We start from the raw sequence: 16,550 nt of genomic DNA on the forward strand, positions 1-16,550 counted from the left end.
CAGTGAATGATCTCACCCAGTGGCTTCATGTAGATATTAAATAGGAGGGGGGACAGGACCGAGCCCTGCGGCACCCCATATTTAAGGGGCCTAGGGGTCGACCTCTGTCCTCCAACCAAAACCGACTGTGACCTGCCAGAGAGGTAAGAGGAGAACCACCGTAAAACGGTGCCTCCCACTCCCACTTCCTCCAGCCGTCGCAGAAGGATACCATGGTCGATGGTATCGAAGGCCGCTGAGAGGTCAAGAAGCATTAGGATAGAGGAATGTCCTCTATCCCTGGCCCGCCAGGGATCATCGGTCAGCACGACCAAAGCGGTTTCGGTGCAGTAACCAGGCCTGAAACCCGACAGATAATCTGCTTCATCCAAGGTCCATCGGAGTTGAAAGGCCACCACCTTCTCAACAACCTTCCCTAAAAAAGGGAGGTTGGAGACTGGACGGTAGTTTTTAAGGATGGCTAGGTCCAGAGAAGGCTTCTTAAGGAGGGGTCTTACCACTGCATCCTTCAGAGGTTGCGGGAAAGATCCCTCCTGCAAAGAGGTGTTCACGATCCTCTGGAGCCAGCCTCGTGTTACCTTCCTGCTGGTCGAGACCAGCCAGGAGGGACACGGGTCCAGTAAGCAGGTGGAGGCACTCATCGCTCCCATGGCCTTGTCCACTTCCTCAGGAGTGGCAAGCTGGAACTCACTCCAAGAAATCCGATCAAGGCCCTCCCTCGGCATCTCCGCTGGAACTGTCCAAGTGGAGTCTAGGTCCATCCAAATCTGAGTGACTTTGTCTGACAGAAATTGGGCAAATTCCTCAGCCCTTCCCTGTAGGGGTTCCCCTGCAACCCTTCCTTTCAGGAGGGAGCGGGTTATCCTAAACAGGGCGGCCGGGCGCGATTCTGTGGACACAATAAGAGTGGAAAAATGAGTACATTTTGCTGCCTGTATCGCCACTAAATAAGTCCTAATAAAGGATCTTAGTTGTGTTCGGTCAGATTCAGAGTTACTAGCCCTCCAATGTCGCTCTAGGCATCTCTTTTGGCGCTTCATCTCCCGGAGTTCCTTGGTAAACCAAGGGGCCCTCCTGGATCCACTGCCGTGGAGAGGCCACAAAGGCGCAATCCGGTCTAGTGTCTCAGCCGCCGCTATATTCCAAGCTGCGACCAAGGACTCTGTCGGATTGTGGGCAAGGGAGTCAGGTATCTCTCCAAGCTCCGTCTGAAATCCCAATGGGTCCATCAGGTGCCTGGGGCGGAACCATTTAATCGGCTCCACCTCCCTGCAGTGGGGGAGTAGCTTCTGAAAATCAAGCCTCAGTAGGAAGTGGTCTGACCATGACAAGGGTGAGATCTCTATGCCCTTCAATTCCAGATCACGTCTTCACTGCTCCGAAACACAAGGTTGAGCGTGTGTCCCGCTGTGTGAGTCGGACCCTGAATTACCTGGATCAAGTCCATGGTTGTCATGGAAGCCATGAAATCCTGTGCTCCGTCTGAGCGTTCGCCAAGAGATGGCAGGTTGAAGTACCCCAGTACTATCAGTCTGGGGAATTCAACCGCCAGTCCGGCTACTGACTCTAGGAGTGCAGGCAGGGCTGCTATAACGCAGCTGGGAGGTAGGTACGTTAGAAAAAAGCCCACTTGACCCCCTAGGTCCAAATTCACCAGAAGAGACTCACACCCGACAGTCCCCAGAGCAGGGATCATACGAGGAACTTATGACTCTTGGATGATAGCTGCCACTCCCCCACCCCTTTCTCTGGTGTCGTGGTTGGTGGAGCACCTGAAAACCTTCTGGTCACATTTCTGAGAGGGGGACTCCTCCCTCGTGGCCCAGCCAGGTTTCAGTAATACATGCCAGGTCTGCCCCCTCATCTAATATTAAGTCCCGGATGAGGGGAGCTTTTTGAATCACAGACCTGGCATTTAGCAATAGCAATCTGAGACCAGGGCCCTGACATCTCTTGCCACCTGGTCCTTGATATGAGCTATCAGGGCCGGAAAGAGGGATCGCTGTGACGTAGCGAACCCTCCTTCCCCGGTAATGGCTAGCCCTGTAGTTCCTGTCGTACCTGCCCCTCCCAAACGTAACCGGGATGCTTCGGCCTGTCCCCATCCCCGTAGACCCCTCCTTCCCTCCCACGGCCCCCGTTCTCCCCGGCAGGCCATTCATACCATGCACTCCGGGATGAGAGGCGGCTCCGGGCCCCCATCCACTTCTGCTTCTGCCCTCAGTGGAGGGGGCTCCAGGCCGCGCTCCCAGTCCCCTCATGTATACCGGACAGACATTCTCCACATGCATACCCCACTATGACGCTAAAAACATATAAGTACAATAAACAGAGTATAAAATTGAATTAATTTAAAAAAAACGTGGGATCATTCATCATCATGCATACAACAAACACTCCACATACAAAGAAGATTCGCGCAGGTATTTAAAAAAAGTGCAAGTAGCTCTTAGAGTTCGACTGGCTGAGAACCAGCGGTGGTGTACAGGAGAGTGTCTCGGCAGAGTGTCTCATCTTCTCTCCTCTCCTGTAGACTTGAAGGGTATAACAGGAGGGTCCAAAGTCTGGGGTGGCTGAGGCGGATTGAAAAGGAAGGGGGGAGGGGGGAGTACGCCAGTTGGAAAAAAAATGTTAAGTCCCCACCCATGTTTCCGCCATCTTCTGTCGTTCCTTCCACTAAACAGATGCACCAAGGAGCAAACTATAGGTGTCGCCAACATGCCACAGGGCCCCCACACTCGTTGCAAGTGCCCCCACCTATCCAAAGTCCAGAGCGCCGTAGTAAGGTGAATTGGGTGGCGCTATCCAGGGTGGTATTCCAGGGGTAGCGGCGGGTGGCGATGATCATAGCAAATGGGGCTGAGAGGGCAAGTCCAGGAGCCTGGAGGTCGTGGTTGGGAGAGGCCAGGTGTTCAGGGGCGGAGGTGTTCAGAGGCCAGGTGTTCAGGGGCCGAGGGGCCGAGGTTGGAGAGAACCAGGTGTTGGACGGGGGAAGCAGGAGGAGGCTCCACAGCAGTGGCGGCAAGCAAAGAAGAGACCGTGCTAAAAGGAAGGTCGAATCGGATGGAGAATAGAGGAGGGAAGCGGCAGCGCTGACAAGGTCGAGTCAAATAGGGAGGAGGGGGGGCGTCTGGAAAGGCCAAGGCGGCGACAAACAAGGCCAGCTGCCTGATTCGCCCAATACCGGCACAAGCCCAAGCTGACCACCCCCTCTCTGGGGCGATGGCAGTCAAGTATAGTCCCCAAGGGCTCACCAAGTCGAAAAGAGGGGGTTGGAAAGTGCCGCGGCATCTGGAAATTGCCGAAAAACGCCGTCGTCGCGGAAGCCGCCAAAGGCTGCATGGACCGGGGCCACCCAAGAGTGGCGACCCCCCGTTAGGTCCCCTGGATTACAGTCATCCCCAGGGACCTTATTCCGCATGGTTACGAGGTTAGTTTTATAAATTTTCCAGTGCTTTTCATCTTGTTGAAGTGGAGTGAAAAAGCCTGGCAGCCATTCTAATCTTGCACATCCGCAGAGTTAAAATTGATTGGAAACCAGAAGTGCTTTTATTAGGAATAATGACAACCAAATATAAAAAAAGAAATTATTTAATTCTACACAATAATCATGACAGCGAGGATTGTCTTCACTCAGAAATTGAAAAATAAATTGATACCAAGTGGAGATGAAATAATAAAGGTCATGGACTGTGCCAAAATGGACAAATTAATAAAAGAAATTCAGGGAAAAGAAGAGACAGAATGTTATCAGATATGGGAAAAATGGTCTAGGTGGATGGAGGAAAGAAACAAGGGTCAATGAAAGAAACCAATAAAGCCCCAAAATAGAAGTTGAGGAGGATTACCATGTATATATGCACTCAAGAGAGTTGAAACCTATTAGAGGTAATCACCCAATATATCAAATAGAGAAGTAAAATAAGAGGGTTAAAATGGTGAAACTCAAATGAAATATATTAGAAGGGGAAATAACATAAGGAGAATTGTACTGATTTGAAACTGCTATAAGAAGGAACGTGAAATTCCACTGTATTGTGCAAATGTAGTTTATGTCTAAGTTTTGTTTGTGTGTATTTTGTATGTGTGAAAATAAAAAATGATAATTATTAAAAAAAATAATTGGCTTGATTGAAATCACCTGCAGCCACCAGCAGTCCATCCGGGCAGGCTTGTTGCTGTTAGCTAATAGCAGTTAACAGGTGACTCATGGCTGTAGTCGTATTAGCATCAGGAGGTATATATACTGTAGTTATTATTACAATAAACTCACGACGCAGATTAAAGGAGCAGCATTTCACTGCCAAATACTCCAGATCAGGAGAACAGTGAGTGTCCATTCTTTTAACATTTGTGCTCCAGTTGTTATTTATGTAAACACAAAACCCCCCTCCTTGCTCTTCCCAGAGACAATGGTTCTATGCACTCGGTTTATTGAGCATCCTTGTAATTCGATAGCCTCCCCTGGAATGGTAGGATCAAACCACATCTCTGTAAAGACCATAATACAGTAGTCCCAAATGTTTTTCTACCGAGAGATAATAAGTTCTAGCTCCTCAATCTTATTAAAGAGAGATCTAACATTTGAAACAAAAAGAGTTGGCAGTGCAGGCTTGTGAGGATGCAATTCTGTTGTTGGGAGCAATTAATTACAATTTAATGCTCTCATATAAGACAAAAGTACTCTTTCTAGTTTTTTAACCACTTTTGTGAAGAGACAGACAATGGGGCAACTAATATAAGTTGAAAATAAACAAGCTACATGCCAAACAGGCAATTTAATTCCAACATAGTTTATTAAGTCAGGGTCCTTCTTCCAAATAGAAACAACTGTGACTTGCTGACTGATGAATATCGTTGCCTCAAATCCCTTCCTTTCTCATTAAAAAAAATAAAGAAGGTATAGATTGGTACCTTCGTTAATAATGCATATCCATATGTAACAAAAATGATGGTTGTCAGCTTCCGGTTTGGGCGTTGTCTGTGAGGAGTTGTTTTTTTAACAGCTGCATTAAGCAGTCTAAACAGCATCCATCAACTGTTTGACAGTTTGACTACCTCTCCTCCGGGCATAGGAAAAGAGGTGAGAAAGCTGAGTTTGGGAAGTGCTCCATTCAACCCCCCCAGAACATAAATCTGGGGGTGGAAGGTGTGAGCCGCCCTGTAACCCAGTGAATTCTCTGCACCAAGGACTTTTTTTTGCCTTTTTGCAGAATGAAGGCATACGTCCACCCTCAGCTCAATTATTGATTTATTACTGATTCCAAAACGGGCAGACTGATACTGGAGAACTTCTAATTGTATGTATCAGACTTTAACTCCATTTTAAAAAAAATTCCTTCTGATAAACTACTTGCCAGAAACACAAAGAAAATGGTGCCGAACAGCTTTGTAGGCGGGGTCAGGCTTTGATGTTACAGAGTTTCACGGAGCTCAGACCATTTAAAGATCATTAATTCAGTATTGATTTATTATTAAACTAAATAGTAATTGCTGGACAAGCAGCTTGCCTGGATTTAGTAATTGGGTGGAGAAGATTAAATGAGAAATGGCCTTTAAGCAGCAAAAAATAAACACCTCTAAAAGTGCTGGTAATTCACCTGCTCCGGGATCTAAATTACAGTCACTTCCTCCCCCCCCCAACCCCCTCCTACTCCTACAGGGGAAACTTTGACTCGAGAAATACTGCAAAAAGAACTAAGTGTGGCCTTAGCTGAGGCCTTAAAAAATCATGCAGCTGCGATGGAAATTAAAATACAGGAAAAGATATATGTTGCCCTTAAGGAACTGTCAGAAGAAGTTATGAATTCAGTCCAGATTTGTAATCAACAAATTAGAGACGATATTTTAGAGGCTTTTAAATGCCTATCAGGCTATGTATCAGGAATCGAAGATAAATTGGAAGATCTTAATGATTCCAATATTAATCTTGTAACGAAAATGGATGTGGTCCAACAAAAGGCTGGTGATGCAGAAAATGAAATTATAATGTTGCAGTACAGACAGATGGAATTTGTTTTAAGGATAAGAGGCCTCAAAGAAAAAACCCAAGAAAATTTGAAGCAGATCTTCTCAGAAGCTTTTGATCAATTGATGGGACGGTCAGGAGGGATTTTCGATTGACAGATTGACCAGATATACTGTGTTAGTTCCTGGCTTGCCAGACAAAAGCAACTCCCAAGAGACATTGTGGTGTATTTTGCCACGAGAGATATGAGGAATTTGATATTGCAAGAGTCTTACAAAACCAAGCTGCAAATTGGGGGTCAGGAGGTGACTGTTTTGAAGGAAATACCACCCAAAATGTTGAGATCAAGGAAAGAATATGCCTTTCTGGTTGATGAGCTCAAAAATCGTCAGTTACAGTTCAGATGGGAGGCCCCAGCCGGGTTAGCCGTCACTTACCAGGGGCAAAGATATCGTATGGAAGGCTCAAGATTTTTATAATAATATACTGAAGGCTGGACATCCCCCCTCCAGGACCCAGAGAAAGAGAACAAGAAGGACAGGACAGACAGCAAGACACCCAAGGATCATCAAGGCTGGATCAACTTCCTCTCTCAGAACTAGAAGGAGCGAAGGAGCAAAGACAAACTCGTGTGATTACTAGATGAATGGAACAAGAGTTAAAAAGCAACAAGCTTTGCAACAAACACACGCTACTGTCCAAGAACTCACAGGTTTTAGCTCAGAAGCAGTGGGAGGAGCCAGGCCGAAAGCCAAACTATAGGATTTTCAGATGGCTTTTAAAAAGCTTCAGGGAGCTAAAGATGATAACTAAGTTCTTAACCTGGAATGTCAATGGCTTAAACTCCCCACAGAAAAGGAAGAAAATAAATCATTATTTGAAACAATTTAAGAATGACATAATTTGCCTGCAAGAGACTCATATTAGATCAACTGATCAGAAATATCTGATCAATACAAGACTTGGACAACACTTTGTAGCTTCTGCCTCAGAGAAGAAAAATGGTATAGTTATTTACTTAAGAAAGGACCTGAAAGCCGAATTAATTGAAGCAGACTCTCAAGGAAGATATATTGCAATAGAACTGGTATTAGAAGGGAAAAAGATGCTTCTAATGGAAATATATGGTCCCAATCAACAACAGGACAAATTTTATAAAACGCTCCATACTAAGTTAATACACTGGGACTATAGATCTTGCATATTAATGGGTGATTGGAACGGTGTTTTGGATACCAAGAATGACAAGAAGGGTCTTCTGCAAAATATCCCAACGTGAGCGAAACTACCCAAGTCTTTTTTTGATATGATGGATGATTTCGAACTGAGAGACATCTGGCGAGAAAGGAATGCAAAAGAATATGACTTTATATTTTTCTCTGATAGACATCAATCCTTTTCTAGGATTGACTTTATACTTACAACAAATGATTTGCTTTCTAGGGTAAAGAAGACGAAGATATGTTCCAGAGCTTTATCAGATCATAATCCGGTTTGGATGGAGCTGGAATTTGGGACGGAAGCGAGAAGGACTTGGAGATTAAATGAAAAATTATTTAGATATGAGAAAAATATTAATGAATGTAAAAAATTGTTAAGAGAATATTTTGTTTTTAATATGAATAAGGGCACATGTATGGAAATGGTCTGGGACGCAAGTAAAGCGTACATGCGAGGAGTCTTAATAAATCTAAATAGGTTACATAGACGTAAACAGGGGGAAAAAAGAACTGAACTAGAAGAGATCAGGAAGAGAGAACAGGAGTTAATATTAAACCCAGGAGATAAGAAGATTAAAGAAGCAATTACTTTATTAAGAGCGCAATTTAATATGCTGATGTCAGACCAGGTGGCTACTAATTTGCTATATGCAAAACATAATACTTTTTGTAACACAAATAAATCTGGGAGATGGTTAGCATATTTGATTAGGAAGAAAAAGAAATCTCGCAATATATCGAAAATACATTATAAAGGGAAGGAAGTGTATCAACAGGATGAGATTCAAAAGTCCTTTCGTGAATTTTTTATAGGATTGTACACGAATGACAAAATACAAGGTTTAGATATAGATAGATACCTGGACAAAGAAAAAATACCCATAGTTAAAGACAAGCAGAGGGAAAGATTGAATCAACCAATAACTTCGGGGAAAATTCTCCAGGTAATTGAACAGCTAAAGGCAGGGAAAGCACCAGGTACAGATGGCTTGACAGTGGCTTATTACAAAAATTTACAATTAGAAATGGTAGAACCCCTTAAGGAATTATTTAATAAGATCCAAATGGAAGGGAAGACAGCCTTCATATCCCTGATACCTAAAGAAGATCAAGATCTTAGTCAACCAAAAAATTATAGACTTATATCATTACTTAATATAGATTATAAAATTTTCACTAAAATACTAGCGAATAGGTTAATGTTGGTTATTCAGCAATTGATTCATAATGATCAAACTGGTTTTATACAAGGGAGACAAATGAGAAATAATGTAAGACAAATTGTTAATATACCAGAATACTTGGGAAAGAATAATCAAATTCCTGCAGCGCTTATATTTTTAGATGCCAAGAAAGCCTTTGATCGAGTGAACTGGCAATTTTTAATGAAAATAATGCAAAAGATGCAAATAGGAGAGTTTTTTTTACAATCAATTAAAGCAATATATCAGGAACAAACAGCACAAATTACAGTCAATGGAAGTTTAACAGACCCATTTAAAATCGAGAAAGGTACAAGACAGGGTTGCCCCCTATCCCCATTATTGTTTATTATAACCCTGGAATTATTGTTGAATAAAATACGGGGATCAGATTGATTTACAGGGAATCAAGATTAGGCATCAAGAATATAGATTACGCGCATTTGCGGACGATTTGGTTATAACATTAACCCAACCACAGGAATCCTGTAAGGTTTTAATGAATATGATTAAGCAATATGGCCAAATATCTGGATTTAAAATAAATTTAGGGAAAACAAAGATGCTAGTTAAAAATATGAACACTAATCAAAGGGAAGAACTAGAAAGAATGACAGGATGTGAAATAGTTAAAAAGGTTAAATATCTAGGAGTCTACATCTCAATCTCAAATGGGAAACTATACAAGTATAATTATGAGCCACTATGGCGTAGCATACAGACAGAGATGAAAAATTGGGGAAAATTACAATTATCCTTGTTGGGAAGAATAGCAGCAGTGAAAATGAATGTTTTGCCTAAATTTTTATTTTTTGTTCAAATGATACCAATACTTAAAAAAGATGCAAATTTGCTAGAATGGCAGAAGGGCATTAACACATTTGTTTGGGCAGGGAAGAAGCCGAGAATAAAACTAAAAATAATGCAAGATGTATGTGAGAGAGGAGGTTTGAAATTGCCAAAGTTAAAACTATATTATGAAGCAGTAGTTTTTTCAGTAATCAGTAATCAATGACTGGGTTAACTTAACAGATGATAGAATACTTACTATCAAAGGCCACGATTTGGTATATGGTTGGCATGCTTACTTGCTATATGACAAAAAGGTGGATAAGAATTTTAAAAGTCATATTTTAAGGAATGCTCTACTGCGAGTATGGAAAAAATATCAATACAAACTAAATGATAAGACACCTATGTAGGCAATTCCTAGACATGCAATAGAAAACATAAATATAGTACAAAAACAGGATGTAACTACATACAGACAGCTTCTCACCCTAGAAAGAGGTGTATTACAATTGAAATCCTTGAATGTACTAAAAGAGGAAAAGGTAATTCAAACATGGTTTCAGTATGGGCAATTACAGGCCAGATGGAAAAAAGATCAAAAAATTGGCTTTACACAAAATGAGGATAATTTACTAAAACAAATTAGGGATCAAAGTCAAATGCATATAAAGAGACTATATAATGTATTAATAGAAATGGATTCGGAAACAGAATTAGTTAAAGACTGTATGATAAAGTGGGCACAAAATTTTGAAGAACCAATAATGTTGGATACATGGGAAACGATATGGGTAAGAAATGTAAAATTCACGCAAGCCCAAAATCTGAGAGAGAACTTTTACAAGATGTTTTATAGATGGCATTTAGATCCTAAAAAACTGGCTTGTATGTATCCAAACTTACAACCTAAATGCCGGAGATGTGATTGTGTTGATGCTACATATTATCATATATGGTGGACTTGTAAAAAGGTTAAAGCATTTTGGATAAAAATATGGTGGATTATGCAATATGTTCTTTAAAAAAGGGTAAAGTTTACCCCTCAGTTATTCCTGTTAGGTATAATTACTGACTGTACAGTTATAGAGACTAACTTGATTTTGCATTTAATAACGGCAGCAAGACTGTTGGTGGCGCAATACTGGAAGAAGGAAGATTTGCCTACTATTCAAGAATGGACATTAAAAGTAACAAACCTAGCAGAGATGGCTAAAATATCAGCATATCTCAAGGATCACTCAAATGAAAGATATAAATTGGAGTGGAGAAGATGGATTTACTATATTCAAAATAAATATGGGACTAAGAAATTCCAGATAGTTTATGACTGAAGAAACAAGGAATGATATAACCTGTTTAGAGTTAGCCTAGCAAAGAGGAGTTAAAGCTCAAATGAAAGATGATACTAACTTTATTTAAGTTTATTTTAGAATATCTTTGTTAAAAGATTTATACCTTGTATTGGTTCTGGGAAGTCGGGGGGGAGGGGAAGGGTGGGGGTGGGGGGTTCGGGTGGGGAGGGCAGGGGGGCGGTAAACATTTGTAAAAGTTTTTTTTTCTAAAATTTTCAATAAAAAAAGATGGTTGTCTGGGATACCAATCAAATTCTACTTAAAAGATGCTAAAATACTCTCACAAAAGTCAGAGGTGACAATGTATAATACTTACTTGATGATGTCCCCTTCAAGAGCAATCACTCGTTTAACAATCTTCTGTTCGGGGTTTCTTGGAGACCTAGGTAAAAAACAGGAGAGGCAATCATTCACTCAGCTGTTTTAAAAAATATGAAGAGAAAAACCAGCCTGAAAATGAGGACTGTGCTGATTTTGTATTCTGCCTGATATCGCATTTATCATTGCAAAAGTGAAGATCATTGTCGTTTCAGTCTACTGTGTAGAAAAGGGGACAAGAGCCAGGAAAAAAAATTAAATCCGAAGACTAAGGTAATTTATTGTGTTTTTGTTACAAAATAAATTTAGAATATATTCACTGATGTTCAAATTAATCCCGTTATAGAGAATGTTGAGATGGATTCAGATAGTTAAAGATGAATTTAGTACTAAATGCCAGCACAGTAGCATACATAAACATTTATGTCAGTCATTTATTTCAGAGTAAATGGAAAATTACACAATCTGATGAAGACACTTCTCTCTTAAAAACAGTTTTTAATAAATGAAGAGAGCATACTGCATGGAAGAAACATAACTTAAAAAGAGAAGATAGTGAATGCAGTTATAAGATACTACACTAAATTTTTTTAAAAAGAAGAGTACAGAATCTGCTGATTATCCAACAGCTTCCTGCATACTGATTATATACTGATTATAATGGTCAGAAATTGTACAGACATTCCTCATTTAGCAAATTGCTCACAGTTACAACCGTTATTCCTTGCATTTACAACCTTCATAGGTCTATAAAGCAAAGGAAAGCTGAAGAAAGATCATAAGCATAGAGTTTCATACAGTGATTGCTTCATTTAACAATCAAATTGACATTCCCAATTGTGGTCACTAAACTGGCATCTTTTGTTTGATACTATCTAAAAATGCCACCTTGGATAGAAGTTAACAAGGCATTTTAAGAAATTAAATACATGTACATACATATATACACATATTTCAAAGTGAATCTTAGAGATCAGTGGGAATTTTATATAGAATGGGTTCTCTGTTTTCTGGGCAGATAGAGGTAGCATCCAGGAATGGGTTAACCTTGTCTGTTATCCAAACGGACTGAGTCTGCAAAGTTCAATGTCCCGTCTCCTCTGGTAGCTCCACCCAGCTTTTTGATGAAGGCATTGCTGCAGACTGACGTGTGATGAGTGGAAAGTCCCTCCTTGCTGACGCCGGACTGGACCTCCTACAGGGTAGGGCTGGATGCTATCTCCACCTGCCCAGAGAATGGGTGTCTCAGGTAAGACCAATGCCCATTCTTCATTGTTGGTGGAGATAGCATCCAGGAATGGGACATACCAAAGCCTGTCCTGTCCTCATGGACGGGTTGAAGTTTGGACTGAAGTCACCTGGCTCTTGGGAACATGTTGCAAAACCCGCCTGCAGACACATAACTGTCTATTTTGTAATGGCAGATAAATGGAGACGGAGAGGCATTCGTGTTGGGATGAAACGCTGAGCTAAGTCCTTGTGTGGACCGATGGATCTCAGGAACTCTCTCCATAACTTGGTGGTGAACTGAACTCTGCTGTCTGAAATTACAGTGAGCCATCTTACTTCTGAGCCCAAGGGGAGCACAGACATTCATCAATGATGAGAGAGGACAAGAACGAGGAGAATGGGGAATCTGCTCTTTCCAACTAGCGCCAACTTTCCAGTCCCCCTCAGACTTTGGCACCATTTTTAGACTACGCGGGGGAAAGAACAAGGAACCCCTCCCTCCCAAATCATTATCGGCCCCAGGCGCCTCAGACTGCGCGGACCGCCTTTGTTTTGCGGCTTCAAGAACGGCGTTTTAACTAGTGTGCTGAGTGTATGATTGTACAACTGTGAGAGTGAATGTGCCCACTTTTAATTTAATTAATTAATTACTTTTATCACTATATTGTATTTTTAACGACTACTGTGGGGTGTGTCTGAGCAGAATTTTGTTGAGTGAACATGATAGGACTGGGGGTGCGACCTGGAGCCCACTCCACTGAGTGCAGAAGCAGAAGTGGATGGGGGCCCGGATCCGCCCCTCACCCTAGAGTGAATGGTATGTGTGGCCTGCCGGGAAGAATGGGGGCCATGGGAGAGGGGGGAGGGTCTACGGGTGGGGGAGAGGGTCAGAGCATTTCGGTTATGACCGGGAGGGGCAGATATGACGGGAGCTGTAGGGCTAGCCATTACCGAGGAAGAAGGATTCGCTACATTACAGTGATTCCTTGTTCTGGCCCCTCAGGCTCACCTCAAGAACCTGGTGGCAGAGGAGATCAGGGCCCTGGTCTCAGGTTGCTGCTGCTAAATGCCAGGTCTGTTGTGAATAAGGCTCCCCTCGTCCGGGACTTAATATTAGACAAGGGGGCAGACCTGGCATGTATAACTGAAACCTGGCTGGGCCAAGAGGGAGGAGTCCCCCTCTCAGAAATGTGCCCAGATGGGTTCCAGATGCCCCACCAACCACGACACCAGAGAAGGGGGGGAGTAGCAGTGGTTGTCCGGGCGTGGTTAGTTCCTCGCAGAATCTCTGCCCTGGAGATTGTGGGGTGTGAGTCTCTTCTCTTGAAGTTGGACCTAGGGGTTCAAGTGGGCTTGTTCCGGACGTACCTACCTCCCAGCTGCATCACGACAGCCCTGCCTGTGCTACTAGAGGCAGTAGCCGGGTTGGCGGTAGAGTTCCCCAGGCCAATGGTGCTGGGGGACTTTAATCTACCGTCTCTTGGCGAACACTCTGAGGGGGCACAGGAGTTCATGGCCTCCATGAGAACCATGGACTTGACCCAAGTAGTTCAGGGTTCAACTTCTCTCGGGGCAGTGGAGACGTGATCTGGAATTAAGGGGAATAGAGACCTCACCCTTGTCATGGTCAGATCACTCCTTGCTGAGGCTTGACTTCAGGACACTACTCCCTCACTGCAGGGAGGTGGAACCGATTAAGTGGTTCCGCCCCAGGCGCCTGATGGACCCGATGGGATTTCAGAGGGAGCTTGGAGAGATACCTGACTCCCTTGCCTGCAATCCGACCGAATCCTTAGTCGCTGCCTGGAATGTTGCGGCGACTGAGGCACTGGACCGGATTGCGCATTTGAGGCCTCTCCACGGCAGTGGATCCAGGAGGGCACCTTGGTTTACCGAGGAACTCCGGGAGATGAAGCACCAAAAGAGATGCCTAGAGCGATGTTGGAGGACTAGTAACTCTGAATCTGATCGAACACTACTAAGAGCCTTTATCAGGATTTACCTAGTAGCAATACAGGCGGCAAAATGCACGCATTTTTACGCTCTTATTGTGTCCGCGGAATCCCGCCCAGCCGCCCTGATCACGGTGACCCGCTCCCTCCTGAAAGGGGGTTTCTGTCGGATAAAATCACTCAGTTTCAGACAGACCTTGACTCCATTTGGGCAATACCAGCCGAGATGACGTGGGTAAGTCTAAGTCGGATTTCCTGGGATGAGTTTGAATTTGTCACCCCTGAGGAAGTGGACAAGGCCATGGGAGTGATGAGCGCCTCCACCTGCTTACTGGACCTGTGCCCCTCCTGGCTGGTCTCGACCAGCAGGGAGGTGACATGAGGCTGGCTCCAGGCGATTACCAATGCATCTTTGCAGGAGGGGTCTTTCCCGCAACCACTAAAGGAAGCGGTGGTGAGACCCCTCCTCAAGAAGCCTTCCCCGGATCCTGAAAAACTACCGTCCTGTCTCCAACCTTCCTTTTCTGGGGAAGGTTGTTGAGAAGGTGGTGGCGCTTCAACTCCGACGGACCTTGAATGAAGCGGATTATCTGGATTCCTTTCAGTCTGGTTTCAGCCCTGGGTACAGCACTGAAACCGCTTTGGTCGCACTGATCAATGATCTCTGGTGGGCTAGGGATAGAGGGCACTCCTCTATCCTGGTGCTTCTTGACCTCTCAGCGGCTTTTGATACCATCGACCATGGTATCCTTCTGCGACGTCTGGAGGAGGTGGGAGTGAGAGGCACCGTTTTACGGTGGTTCTCCTCTTACCTCTCCGGTAGGTCGCAGTCGGTGTTGGTCAGGGGATAGAGGTCGACCTCTAGGCCCCTCAAATGTGGGGTGGCACAGAGTTTGGTCCTGTCCCCCCTCCTATTCAACATCTACATGAAGGCGCTGGGTGAGATCATATGATGGCATGGGATAAAGTACCATCAGTATGCAGATGATACACAATTGTATCTATCTGCCCCATGCCAGCTCAGCGTAGCGGCGGACGTGATGTGCCGATGCCTGGAAGCTGTCAGGATCTGGATGGGGATGAACAAATTGGTACTCAATCCCGATAAGACCGAGTGGCTTTGGATGTTGCCCCCGAAGGACAGTTCAGACAGTCCGTCCTTCATCCTGGGGGAGGGGTGAAAACTTACACCCCTCAGAGAGGGCCCGCAATTTGGGGGTCCTCCTGGATTTGCAGCTGACACTGGAACACCATCTGTCGGCTGTGACCAGGGGGGCCTTTGCCCAGTTTGGCCTGGTACACCAATTGCGGCCTTACTTGGACCGGGGGGCACTTCAAACGGTCACTCAGGCCCTTGTCACCTCAAGGCTTGATTATTGCAATGCGCTCTACATGGGGCTACCCTTGAAAAGCGTTCGGAGACTACAGCTAGTCCAGAATGCAGCCGCACGAGCGATATTGGGTGTACTGAGATACACCCATATTACACCTGTCCTCCACGAGCTGCACTGGCTGCCAATTGGTCTCCGGACGCAATTCAAGGTGTTGGTTATTACCTTTAAAGCCCTTCATGGCTTAGGACCAGCCTATCTGCGAGACTGCTTACTGCCACACACCTCCCAACGGCCGATAAGATCCCACAGGGTGGGCCTCCTTCGGATACCGTCAGCCGGACAGTGTCGGCTGGCGGGCCCCTGGAGGAGAGCCTTCTCTGTGGCTGCTCCAACCTTGTGGAATCAGCTACCCCCAGAGGTCCGGACCTTACCCACTCTCATGGCCTTCAGGAAAGCTGTTAAAACCTGGCTGTTCCGGCAGGCCTGGGGCTGTTGACCTTAGTGTTAAGGTCCAGCCCCAATTAGAATGTATGTGTGTTGTGAATTTTAAATTATTCTTTTATTTTGCTTTTCTTTATTCTTCTTTTGTTGTAAGCCGTCCGGAGTCCTCCGGGATTGGGCGGCCTATAAATTTAATAAATGAAATGTAAATGAAATGAAATGATCCTCTTGGGCACTCCGTGCAGGTGATAAATGTGTTTCACAAATATTTTCACTAATTTCTTTGCAGACGGCAGCGCTGAGCAAGCAATGAAATGCGCCTGCTTGGAAAACAAATAAATAACTGTCCAGCTTACTCTATTTCTGCTGCTGTCTGGGAGCTCGACGATGAAGTCCATTGCGATCTCTTCCCATGTTCGGCTAGGGCTGGCCACTCGTTGTAGTAGTCCAGGGGGCTTTCCTGGCTGTGTTTTCATTGTTGCGCAAGTAGCACAGCTTTTTACGTAATCTTCCACTTCCTATTTCATCTTTGGCCACCAAAATTGATGCCTTCCAGCTAAGCCACCGCTCATCGTTAGGATGTCCTTGTTATTATTGAACCATAGGTCTGCCAGGAGTGCTGCTTTGAACTCTGTTGTCAGCATATCCTGGCTTTGGGTGGTGACCTGGGCCACCTGTTGCTGAGAGGAAGAAATGATGGGGTGAACAACTTCTTCCTTCTTACTGTTGTACTGCGGTTTC

At 44.3% G+C, this 16,550-nt stretch overlaps 1 protein-coding gene across 2 annotated transcripts in view; it reads right to left on the reverse strand.

The window, feature by feature from the left end:
• IMMP2L (inner mitochondrial membrane peptidase subunit 2) overlaps positions 1–16,550 on the reverse strand; it is a 126,503-nt gene that overhangs the window by 28,598 nt on the left and 81,355 nt on the right. For both annotated transcript variants that reach the window (XM_032220777.1, XM_032220778.1), the window contains exon 4: positions 10,851–10,916. In XM_032220777.1, the coding sequence (XP_032076668.1) occupies positions 10,851–10,916 (66 nt within the window). The remainder of the gene's footprint in view (positions 1–10,850; positions 10,917–16,550) is intronic.

Source organism: Thamnophis elegans, chromosome 7, assembly GCF_009769535.1.
Source record: "Thamnophis elegans isolate rThaEle1 chromosome 7, rThaEle1.pri, whole genome shotgun sequence".
NCBI lineage: Eukaryota > Metazoa > Chordata > Lepidosauria > Squamata > Colubridae > Thamnophis > Thamnophis elegans.